This window comes from Alternaria triticimaculans, assembly GCF_023758025.1.
Source record: "Alternaria triticimaculans strain BMP 0046 chromosome Unknown scaffold_3, whole genome shotgun sequence".
Taxonomy (NCBI): domain Eukaryota; kingdom Fungi; phylum Ascomycota; class Dothideomycetes; order Pleosporales; family Pleosporaceae; genus Alternaria; species Alternaria triticimaculans.
The window spans coordinates 638,067-649,809 of NW_026055960.1; the positions used below are offsets into that span (position 1 = coordinate 638,067).

Sequence of the window (11,743 nt, forward strand, 5' to 3'; positions counted from 1 at the left end):
CACCAATAGTACTCAAAAACATCGTCTAGACGTCTGACTTTACAGGAATGAGCGCAGGGTCACGATACTACCGCCCGAATCCAGAGCTTACCCAGCTAGCCACGTCTCACCTGAGAACCTACTCAGTCCTGCCTGACATTCCTGGCAAATCGTATGAATTGGAGGCGTCAGTGGGCTTGCCATTTTTGGAGTCAAGAAATATCTGCTTGTCAGCTTACTTTTAGATGATAGGTCCTTTGTTTCGGATGTGTAGGCGAGGATACGACTCGGTACGCGAACGTTGGACGATCGTTGCCGATGTGCGAGCCAGCCTGACGGACCTGAGCTGGAATAATGGTATGGAAAAATTGAGAAGTATAAAGTGAGAGAGTAAACTTCCTGAAGTCAACCACGCGTTCGCTTTGGTTTCTGAACCACTCATCCTACCTGATCGATTTATCAAAGCCATCAAATCGGACTCCCTCGCTTCATCATGAAGACCTTCACGCTTTTCTCGGCCTTCCTGGCCACGGCCATCGCTGCCCCAGCCACACTTGCGCCAAGTGATATCACACCACGCACATTGGGCGTCCTCAAGGGTCTTGCCAAATGTCCGGCAAACCCAGCTCAACCCGACGGGAAATTACCAAAGGGAAGCATATCGACCTCAGCCCTGGTGCCCATCAGCGCGAGAAACCCCGACAAGGCCTACCCAGCTACCGAATGGGCGACCGTCACCCCAAAAGACAAATGCACAATCTTCAACCTCGAGCTCGACTCCGACGCCACCCAAGGCAAAATCTGCAACCTCGTCTTCGACTTCCCTTCTCTCGTCCAAGCACCCGGTCTCTTCGTCTTCAAAGGACCTGGGCATTTCACGTTCACTGGTTATGCCATCAACGCTGGTGCAGAGCCTGGTGTTACTACGTACAACAAGCAACCGGCTCCAGGCCCCAGTCCGCCCAACCCACCGCCAGTCCTGAAGCCAGGCAACAGCTACGTTATCAACGGTGCGCCGTGTGGAATACCGCCTGGTATTGGCAAGGTGACTGTCAGTGGAGCATTGTGTTCCGAAGACACGACGTTGACGTTCAAGCAAAGCGACTTGATCTGTCCGTTGGGCTTTTACGTTGTGCTTACTGATGACCCTAATGCGGGAGGGTATGCGGCTCCTCACTAAATGTCTGGTGTCGTTCAATGATCATAAGAAGCATTGATTCAGTACATTAGCGTAAAGACTCCAATTCATGTTTGCGAATTCCAACTTTGACATTCTCTCGCGCCTTCATGAAGAAACGGGGCTACATGTAGCGCTGTCGGGTTCGCTCTTTCCCTACCGTCATTCTGCATCGATGCAACTCCATCATCGTCCGATCAACATCGTTAATGCCGTTATGAGGGGTGTGAAGAGATATGCTATCTTGAGAATCGCAGCGATATGGACACGCATCGACGTGCATCGGAAGTCTCCGACACCCGCTCGCTCTTGCGTGCTTGCGAGCTTGCGACGTTGCGACGTTGCGCGGGGAAGCGTACTAACCCTATCAGTCCCCACAGCGTCAAGAACTCGACCTACTTCACATAGATCAATAAAACGCTTCTATTTGTTATTTGTACTATCGCAATATACATATTTTGTTACATGTATAAGTTTCGGTATTTATATGCGCAATTTCGTTCCACGTCAAGTTCTTTTAACTACCTAGAGGCTCAAGATGGAAGCGCACAACAACACAACAATTGAACGTCTCAAGAACGCAACATGGTACTTCTTCGATCTCGACGACACTCTCCACGAATTCCGCAAGTCATCTTCCGCCGCCGTAGACGCGACACTCCGTCTCATCCTAGAAAATCACGCTCACCACGAACTTTCTTCCGGTGAGCCGCTCACAGTCGTCGAGCTGAAAGCGGAATACCTCAAGATCCTCAAAACCGGCACATCTGCCGCATTTGTGGATGGGAAATCAAGCCATGAGTACCGCGCCGAGCGCTTTGAGGGTGTTATGAAGAGTTTCGGTATCGATTGTACGGAGCAGCAGATGCAGGTATTGCTCGACACGTACGAAACTGCAATTATGCAGAATCTGCAACTCAAGGAAGGCGCTATATCACTTCTTCGGACACTTAAACAACAAGGAAAGAGCATAGCGATCATCACCGAAGGCCCTCAAGATTCACAAGAACGTACCGTTGCTGCCTTGGGCTTAGAGCCCTATTTCGACAGGCTCGTTACAACGAATAAGCTTGGTGTCGCGAAGATTGACGGCCTTTTTGGCAAGGCATTGGAGATGATTGGTGTGGAGGGTGAGGAGGTGGTTATGGTGGGTGACAGCTGGGATAGGGATGTTGTTCCTGCGATGGAAGCGGAGATCAAGTGTGTGTGGTTAGCTGAGCAAGACGATGAAGGAGAGAGGATGGTTGCTTTGGGAGGGGAAGAGAAGAGAGTAATGTTAGTGAATTCGTTGGGTCGGCTACAAAGTATGATTCTAGAGGCTCAGGTCTGATCGGATTAATCATCGATAAGCCTGCAGGATACGTTGCGCAGATGCAAAGCAGATGAAGGGCATGTAATAAGTGTAAGAGCCCGCTCAATTCTCCCCAATAACTTCCGTGGACCATTCCGGAATAATGTTTCCGTCCTCATCGATGGGATTCCCATCCTCGTCGACACGATCTCCGTCCTCGTCGACGAGGTTTCCATCCTTGTCGACGAAGTTTCCATCCTTGTCGATGAGCTGTCCGTTCTCCATGATGATATTCCCATTCTCATCAAGAACGTCTCCGTCTTCGTCCTCATCAATGGAGATGGAGATGGCTTCCTCAACTCTGAGAGAGCCATCTTTCGGGCGCTGAATGTGCTTCAATTTCTAATACCTTTAGTCAGCCATGGTGAACCCCGAGGAAACGTGTCCGCATTGTGTTTTCGCAAGACCACCAAAAAGGGTTACTTACCTTGCTCCAAAATTTTCTGCTCGGTCTGAACAGCATACCACTGAAAGAGATGGCGTGGCCGCCAGGCTCCTACTAGCTGTTAGTAATGAGTGTTCCAGGAACATAAGAAGAGATCTACCTACATTCCACACTCTGTGCTCGTCAATGTCAGTCTGGACCTCGTGCGAACTGTTGACCCCAAGTTTGCCGATATTCGTCGCCCCGATTTCGGCTCCGGTGTCGATCTTACTGCCCGTCTTGTTCCACATGGCAATACTGCACTTCTCCGTGCTCCATGTGGCTGTGATGATCCAGACGCCGAACTGAATAATGTATGCGAGATAGTTGTCCGTTAATTGCTTCATGTTGTCCGTAATCCAATCCTCAATGATCTTGCGCGCATCAATGTTAAACTTCTTGTGCACCACGTTTGGCGATACAACTACACCAGCGCCGGCTTTTGCAGTACTTCCCACTGCGAAATTGGCTCCAACGTCCACGGGTGCTTGGGCAGCGATTCCGGACACCTCAGCTTTGGCGCCGAAACCACTGCCTTCGTTCTTCTCGACAACCTTCTTGTCCCATGTGCATGTAGCAGGCTTGGTCAGAACGAGATCCTTCTTAGGGGCCTTGTACTCGTTGAGGTTGTGCTCCTTGAGTTCAGTAAGATCGGTAATGACTCGCCACCCTCCATTTTCATCGAAGAAACCGCAAGAGCCGGGATGGAAGTCGAGGTTAGAGGGTGGTGTATACAAGTAGGTGCCTTCGGTGCACATGCTCATAATTTGGGCGTATGCTGTCTCCATTTTGCTGTCGTGTGTGCTTGAGAATATGAAGGGTTCTGGATGAAATGCAGGTAGAGTGATTGAAGTCTGGTCTTTCCACACCTGAGAGAAGCTACCTATATAACGTCGCGCCAGTTGTTTACTACGAAGAAAAAGAAACAAACACTATGCGCTCAGAGCTGAGAGCTCCTATCTGCAGCTTGTCAAGCCATACCCCTAGTACTCTGGAGTAGCTAGGTTGACCCCAACAGTGATCGCCGAACAGAGGGTACAGCTGCGAATTTTTGGGCAAATGACGGGCTGCGCAAAGGTGTTGTCAGTCAAACACCAATGCACTGCTCCGCAGATCATGGAACACGGCGAGGCTATCGAAGATCATTTCCTCACTCTAATGTTGATCGATAGGGCATAGCGAGAGTGTCGAAAATCGTTCCCACACCTCTATGTCGATTGATAGGGTAGCACAGTGAGGGTACTGGAAATCATCTCCACCCATATGTAGTGATCGCTGGGGCGGCCCGCGCGCCATCGGTAGTTCCGAAGATACACAAATTGTACGTTACCCGCGGAGCGACGTTGTCATGTACCGTCGTCCTAATACACAACATGTACCAGAGCTTTGCGCTTGTGACTTTGCGCGAGGCTACGAAGGCGATCAGTTATTGGTGCTTGTAAACTCGTAACGAATATGCCCGTCGATTTCTGCGAATTTCGGTACGCCAACGCACATCCGAACTTCGATCCTGATCGCACCTGCGTCATTGAAAGTTTATAGTCTGGACTCCCGACCAGAATGCTGGATGTGGAGATGGTCGAAGCTTCCTATGATGTTGTTGTGTCGTCAGAAAGCCGCCATATCTGGTGGATCTAAGCGAGGTGGGCCTGCTGCGATGGCATTCGTCGTGGGCTTCTGCGGGTTTGACTCGATCGAGTGGCTGCGAGGCTATACGGCAGCCGCCATCACCGTGTCAATGGACTCGTGTTCAGAGGGACGTCGCGCTGTCGGCGTACTCCAGCTTGGATGTACACGAGAACGCGTCGTTAGCGCACACGTCGCGAGAGCTGTCAGTGTCAGCGTGCTCCGTGCGCAATCTCGGCATTCGGTCCCGCGGTCCACGGGTTTTGCCGACGCCGCAAGTGAGAGAGAGCGAAGCAAGGTCAGCCCGCTGTAGCATCAATCACTTCTACACAAGACAGCAAACCAACCGTGATGATCGTGTTTAGACAACGGCAGTTCTTTGAGCTGTTCTAGATGACCTACTAGCAGCAACGTACACCTCCTTCTCAGTCTCGCCATCATACTCCATTCCGTCCATCCCGACTTACATACCACATAGCCTCATGCCCATCACACCTCACCGTCCCCCGTGCCGCCACCTTCCCATCATGCAAATGCGCAAACCGCTTAACCGCCTCGTCAACAATATCAGCCATATCCTGATTATTCATATCGAACGAGAACTCATGCGGCGTATTGGGTATAGCACCAATACTGAACCCGCAGGGAAATTGGTGCATGTGTTGCTGGTAACCTTCTGGTTTGCCTGTGGTATGTCGGTATTAGTGGGGTGATGAGTGGAGGTACGGGGTGGGTTTACCTTCTAGATGGACGACCCATTCGCCGGCGTCTCCGAAGATACTAAAACACGACTCCTGGCATTCTGTTGCGGTGGGTGGGTTGGCTGCGGAGAGGGTGGTGTCTTCGTAGGTGAGTGTGTCGCAGTGGCCCAATGTGCTCTTGTCGCCTTCGCAATAGTTGATGTCTGGGGAGAGTTGGGCTGCTATGAGGGTGGCAGCGAGGAGACTGAGAAAGAGAGATGATGTTGGGTGCATATTGATGGCTTGACCTGGTGAGTTGAGCGCGATGGTGTTGAGAGAAATGGTTGTGAGGGAAAATGAGGTCGTCTTGTATGTGATGACATGATTCTACGCCTTACGCATACATACGAGGCGCATGACAGTGTAGGGTAATTATTGGATGGAAGATGAACTGATGTGAGACGTGCAGCGGTGATGCGAGGTAAGTCTTACACCCGCGAGGATCTTCAGATGAAGTGACGAATCAAATTGACGGAAGCATGTTCATCGGCAAACAACAGACCATGATCTACATACCCGCCACTACGGCGTAGCCCATTCACGCACCGTAAGCTGCATGCGCGCGTAAAACCCTAGACCAGCGCGTCGAGATACATTGGTTATACCACCCCTGTATGTATCTGACATACTGACATCGTGTCTATTCGACGCTTCGATGCCTTCCTTCGTCGCGCTTCTTAACCGGCTACTGAGAAAATTCCAGATGCTACAACTCAAATTGTCTGCTCTTACGATCTTCGTCAGTCTTCTCGTCATCTTCCCTAGCTCGCTTCCAACCTTCATCATATCGCTTGCGAACTTCATCATATTGCTTCCGAAACTCGTCATATCGCTTCCGAATTTTCTCAGCTCGCTTTTGTACTCGCGCCAATTCATCCTCCGAAAGTTCAACGTCCTCGTCTATTCCATCCACATCAAAAGATCTTAACCGCTTAGCAACACCGTCAGAAACCGAAAACACTCCCTCATTCCGCTCAATGACTAAAGTGTGCCTCTCTTTCACTTGTTCCTTCTCTACCTTCTTTTCAACCATCTCACCACCCCGAAATACAAACGTGCGGTCAGTAAGTCGCTTCCACAACTTGACGAATGGACATGACGTTTCATCGGACTTGGCCGGCTTGCCCTCGGTACGGGACTTGGAAGAGATGTACACGCGGCCACCGTTAGACTTCAGCGGTGAATCACCAACGTGATTCATCTGCTCAGCAAAATCCCGCCACAGCGCGTTCATCTCTGTTTGATAAACCTCGGGCATGTCGTCAAAGTCGGGGTATTCCTTGTACATAGCACTGATCCGATCCGTAATCTTCTTAAGCTGACGTGTAGGCGTGTCCTGGTTGATACGCCAGATCTTAGCGGCAGGACCATACAGCTCGATAAGTTCTTCTACAGTGGTGATCGACGGATCGATTCGACGGCTCAGCGTGCTGACATAGGCGTTCAAGTCCTCTTTTATAGCTGGATCCATCTCAAGGGAGTTGATGGCGGCTTGAACGGTGTCTGTGAACGTGGACATGGCCTGTTTGGCGTTATCGAGAGCGAGCATGGCACGATTGCCAGCGGTGGCGATGCTCGCTTGTACGGAGGCTTTTGGCCGGGCGGAGGCGGACACCAGGCATGCTAGGCTAGCGAGGAGGGTGGTAGTCGTGGAGAGCTTCATGTTTGTTACGAGTGAACTTTGGGTGTAAGGTTGAGAGATTGAGTGGAGGCGGTGGGTGGGAGGGAGGGGGATCAGAAGGTAGACTGGTGGTACCATATATACATCGACGGAAGAAGCAAGAGGGTGAATTCACGCGCGGACCGTGCTGTGAGAAGGCGAGTGAGCTGCCTATCGATGACATGCTTTCACTTATCTACGGAGGACTAGCGGTGTCTTTCACGCGTGGTTCCATGTAGTGAGACAAACTTATGCACACTTGGATAAAGGTAGCAAACAATATGGGGTATCCTAACACATCCAAACCAATCCGTCCAAGCGGAGACGCCGCGCAATGCTTTACAAGATATGTAACAGAACCATGACCTCCCTACTTTTCACAACCCACCCATCTGACTAACCTCTCCAAACCCCACTCTCGCCCTACCACCTCTCGGCCTCCCCCTCTTCATCGCACTCCCACTCCCGCTCCCACCAACAGCAACACTCCCCCCAAACCCACCTTCCCTCAACCTCCTCTCAAAACTCGTCACACCACCAACTCCCAACCTCACATCCCTCGCACTCTGCACAGGCGGCGCACTCATAGTCCCCAACCTACCCCTTCCTTCCCTCTCCAGGAACGAGGAGCCCAGCGGTCGCCTCACAGGAGAAAGAACGCGTGCTTTCTCAGGACTAGGCGGGAGTTCAGGTCGTTTAGCACGGACAACGCTACGTTTACTGGGTGTTTTGAGGTAGCCTGGTTTACTGGTTGTAGTAGGAGGAGGGGGCAAGGGCGTTCCGGACCAGAAAGTGGATTGTGCGGCGTCGCCGAAGGAGAGGTCGGATTCGTCGTCTTCGGGGATGGTGGCGGGAGGGGGGCGAGCGGCGGATTGGGGTTGTGGGTAGGTATTGGGCCGACGGAGTATTGAGCCTTGGGGGCGGGTTGATGCGGGTGAGGGTATGGGAGCGTGGGGGTTGGGGGTCAGTGTTGGATGGCGGGGTGGTTGTTCTGGCGTGAGGGACAGGGAGAGGTCGAGATCGTTGTTAAGACCCAAAGCGGTCTCGTCGAAGGCGGTCCAGGACTCGAGTCGTTGCGTTTCGTCGCCGGATTGCGGAAGGCCTCCTTGCCCGGCATCGTTGTTGCCGTCATCGTAGGCGAAGTCTTCGTCATTTCCGTGGCCGTTGTAGTCATCGCCATCATCTTGTCTTCGTCTTCTCGACCTACTAGGAGGCGATGGACTCGCTGCCCGTTGGCCACGCCGCTCGGTAGCACGCTCGGCCCAGAAACGAACCATGGCCCTAACATGCTTCTCGAAGTTTCTCTCGAACAACGCTCTAGCGTTCTCCTCTTGCCTCTGGAAGTTCCAAAGACGCCAACCCATCTTCTTCAGAGCACCGGTAGCAGCAATCTCCGTGCTTTCCTGCCGCAGGGCGACAGCTTGCCCTTCAAGTGTGTGTACAAGGTCCATGCGTTGTGACCAGATGGCGAAGTAACGGGTGGAGAGTTTGAAGGCGTGGAGGCTCTCGGCTTGGGCATCCTGCTGGCGGAGTATGAGCGTGCGGTCGTGCCATTGGTGCAAGATTGCGCCACTGCTTTGGAAAGTGCGATTGTCGAGTACATCGGTTGCCCTTTGTGTCAGCACTGCAATGTGGTTTGCCTTGTCCCGCCAGTGCTCAAAGACTCTGCGCACGAGATTCGTCTTGACCATTCTACGAACTTGCGAGTATGTGTCGCGTCTGCGATTACGGCGCGCATGTTGTGTGGCTTGGCTCCATGTGTTCAGTGTGTGTTTGCTAAGGACGTAGAAGCGCGCATCGGCCGACCATTGGTTCAACTCTTGGAAGTGTGCTAGCCTCTCCTTGAGCTTGTCGAAAATGCGTTGCTTGAGCTTTTGCTGATATTGGGATAGAATAGCGAACTGCTCCCTTCGTCTCTCCGTAGTGATAGCTTCCATCTTGCGCAAGCATGTCCGCATCAGTTGAGCACGCTTGAATTGGGCGAACCGAACTTCCGCAGTATCAAGAGTGTTGACGCGCTGGTTGGTCTTGGTGACCCAGGATAGGAATGTTGACTGTTTGAGCTGTCGATCGTGAACACGCTGAAAGAGGGATACTCGGGATGCTAAGGTCCATTTGTACAAGCATTCAACAATGATGCGGTCGTTGATCCGATCCTCGAGAGCTTTGATTCTCAATCTGTCGTTCCAGGCAGTGTAGGCATTGCGTAAGACGCGCATGCGGTCAACATTGCGTGCTTGACGGGATAGCTGAGCGTCTTTGCGCCAATTCTGGAACTTTGCACGAAGCAAACGACCATTGGTGCGTGCTTGAACCTGGCGCAGTAGTGGCTCGAGCTGTGCCTGCCTCTGGAGTGTCTGAACCGTCGTGCGAAGGAGGGAGGTCTGTCTGAATTGGTCCGCCTGGGTTTGCAGTGTCTTTACTGCCACTGTCTTCTGCTGCCACGTCCGGAACGTCTTGCGCATGAGTGTTCCATCGCGCCGATCCGTGGCCCACATGTTCCGCTCCCTCATGATCTCGGTGATCTCGCGCCACTTCTGCAGTGTTGTCCTTGCTGTCCTTGTGTCATGCCAGTTGGCTGCGCCTCTGTTGAGGTACTCGTTGTTGAGAGCATTCCACGACTTCCTGACAATCTTCTCTTCATAGTATGACTCAGCGAAGTCATTGCGATCCTGCACTTTTGCTGCGCGTGCTCGCCATATAGAGAGGAACTTTGCAAGAGCAAAGTGCTGGATCTTCAGCTCGTTGACTGCCGTGATATCGCGCCAGCCGTTGAAGAAGCGTGTGCGTAGAATATGCCGTCGCGCAACCGATGTTCGTTGGACCTCATCCTCCGCGCACTTTGCCCAGTGCGTAAAGGCTTTTGTGAGCAGAAATAGACTGCGAGCCTTGTCTGCACGGGTTTCCAGCCGATCGAAGAAGCGATTCGTCTCTCGGCCAGAACGCCTCACAAGCGCGGTGTCTCGTAGCTGCAAGAGGGAGGCCCTGAGCAGAACACGACGATCGAAGGCGACGGCTGCTCTTTCCATATCGTCGCGCAGATTCATGCGCTCTTGCGTGCGGTTCCGCCATATCCGTATACACTCTCTCGTTACTCGATGTAACCGTTGCTCTTCGAAAGTCTCCGCATCGTCCATCAATCGGGTATCGGAGGGTCGAAACGGTTCGGGGACATACTGTTGGTGTTGTGTCTGTCGTGATTGCTGAAGGCGGCGCTGGTGCGGGGAATCGTAGGGATCGTTCGGTATGGGCGCGTTCACTCCTGGTATCTGGATGGAGGAGAGGTCGAGGCTAGCCGTGTGGTCGGTGAAATCGCTCTCGTCTGCATCGTGAGTTCCAGTTCTGTATGTCGTTGTAGGATTTCTTCGAATTCGCAGACTGCCGTAACTTGAGACAGATGTACTGCGCTTGTGGACTGGCGGCTGCGGTCCGGAACTTGATCTCCGAGGCGCGATGCCATTCGCTTTGGGGTGACTGGGCAGTGGCGCTGGCCGGTACGAATGCGCTTCGGTGTCTGACGTTGCGCGCCGGTGGTTGCGCGTGTTGGCATAGCCGTCAGGAGCATTCTGCTGTGATGCTCGCCTCGGGCGCACAGCCAAATCGCCATAGTCGGTGCCCGCGACCTTGTCTGCCGTGCCATCAAGGAACGAGTCGAAGCTCCCGGTTCTCGTGTACCGCCCTAAGCTCGCCTGCGCCCCTCTACGCGTCGCGTCAATGTTGTTCGGAACTTCAACGACCTCTTCGTCGCCGAGTTCTCCATTAAGACCGAAATGCTCCTTCACCACGCGCAGAACCAGCGCCATCAGGTCCTCGCCTTCCCGGCCATATTCCTGCATGCGCAACAGGAAACTGTAGTAGAGAGCGGCATCGGTAGGCGAAGAACGGTGCTCCTTGACATATTCGTCATATGCGACGAAGAGGGCGTCAATGGATCCATCGTGGGAGTCTTGCGCGCGAAGGACGATATTGTGAATGGCATCAGAGACTATGGCCATGTTAGTATATTTATCGACCAATTCCTTTGATTATTTTACCTTCATCCCGACAAAGATCATCAGCTGTTATAGCCCTCGCATCATCTCCATTCAGCCTCATGGAGGATAGCATTCGTGCACGCGACTCGTTCGTCTCCGGCGCGTTCGCGACAACATGGAAGGGACCGGCGGCTGTAATGATTCGAACAGCAACCAAAAAGCAGCGGCATGCGAGAAAGGAGTCGTGGGTTCGTCGCGCAACAATTAAGCATTACAAGTCCAAAGTAAGAAGAGAGGAGCGATGAAGGGCTGTTGGTGCGCCCGCGTTTTGGCGTTGCGGCGACGCGCTTTGTTGTTGGAGTGGTTGGCCGCCCGCGTTCGTGGATGCGAGGCCGCCAAGGCTTTAGTTGGGTGGGCCCTGTTCGTTGACCTCATCGAGGTGGAAGAGCGTGGGTTCGCCGTGTCCAAAGAACTTCACGTATCTTGGAGGAGCTACTTCTTAATAACACTTCTGCTCATACTACACGAGAGAAATACTCAGTACTACTCGAGATGCCCGGTCGAACACGTCCCATCGATAAACTCGCTACAGCGGCTGCAAAATGCTCGACAGAGGTATGATACGCCCCTCAGTGACAGCCAGGTTCAACTCGATGCTGACATACTCCAGAGCGCAGTATACGGCAAATGTATCTTCGCAGACTACAACAATGTACGGAAAGACATGTGCGTCAATGAGTTCATGAAGTTGAAGGAGTGCTATCTGGTAATGTCTCCTTATAGCATCAAAAGGCAACACGACTAACACCACG

General features: G+C 52.6%; 5 protein-coding genes across 5 annotated transcripts; 1 reads left to right on the forward strand and 4 right to left on the reverse strand.

Moving 5' to 3' along the window:
• Positions 1-472: 472 nt before the first annotated feature.
• Positions 473-2,553, forward strand: J4E78_002883 (uncharacterized protein; the record flags this gene model as incomplete). The annotated part of the gene is made up of 3 exons (XM_049363527.1): positions 473-1,140; positions 1,688-2,358; positions 2,528-2,553. 3 exons carry the CDS (start codon positions 473-475, stop codon positions 2,551-2,553), a joined length of 1,365 nt encoding a protein of 454 aa, XP_049224192.1.
• Positions 2,554-2,570: 17 nt separating this feature from the next.
• Positions 2,571-3,719, reverse strand: J4E78_002884 (uncharacterized protein; the record flags this gene model as incomplete). The annotated part of the gene is made up of 3 exons (XM_049363528.1): positions 2,571-2,849; positions 2,935-3,003; positions 3,057-3,719. The coding sequence occupies 3 exons, from the start codon at positions 3,717-3,719 to the stop codon at positions 2,571-2,573; spliced, it is 1,011 nt and encodes a 336-aa protein (XP_049224193.1).
• A 1,539-nt stretch (positions 3,720-5,258) lies between these two features.
• On the reverse strand, positions 5,259-5,932 carry J4E78_002885 (uncharacterized protein; the record flags this gene model as incomplete). The annotated part of the gene is made up of 2 exons (XM_049363529.1): positions 5,259-5,624; positions 5,927-5,932. The coding sequence occupies 2 exons, from the start codon at positions 5,930-5,932 to the stop codon at positions 5,259-5,261; spliced, it is 372 nt and encodes a 123-aa protein (XP_049224194.1).
• Positions 5,933-6,003: 71 nt separating this feature from the next.
• On the reverse strand, positions 6,004-6,960 carry J4E78_002886 (uncharacterized protein; the record flags this gene model as incomplete). Its single annotated transcript, XM_049363530.1, has 1 exon — positions 6,004-6,960. One exon carries the CDS (start codon positions 6,958-6,960, stop codon positions 6,004-6,006), a length of 957 nt encoding a protein of 318 aa, XP_049224195.1.
• Positions 6,961-7,334: 374 nt separating this feature from the next.
• Positions 7,335-10,952, reverse strand: J4E78_002887 (uncharacterized protein; the record flags this gene model as incomplete). Its single annotated transcript, XM_049363531.1, has 1 exon — positions 7,335-10,952. The coding sequence occupies one exon, from the start codon at positions 10,950-10,952 to the stop codon at positions 7,335-7,337; it is 3,618 nt and encodes a 1,205-aa protein (XP_049224196.1).
• Positions 10,953-11,743: the final 791 nt, after the last annotated feature.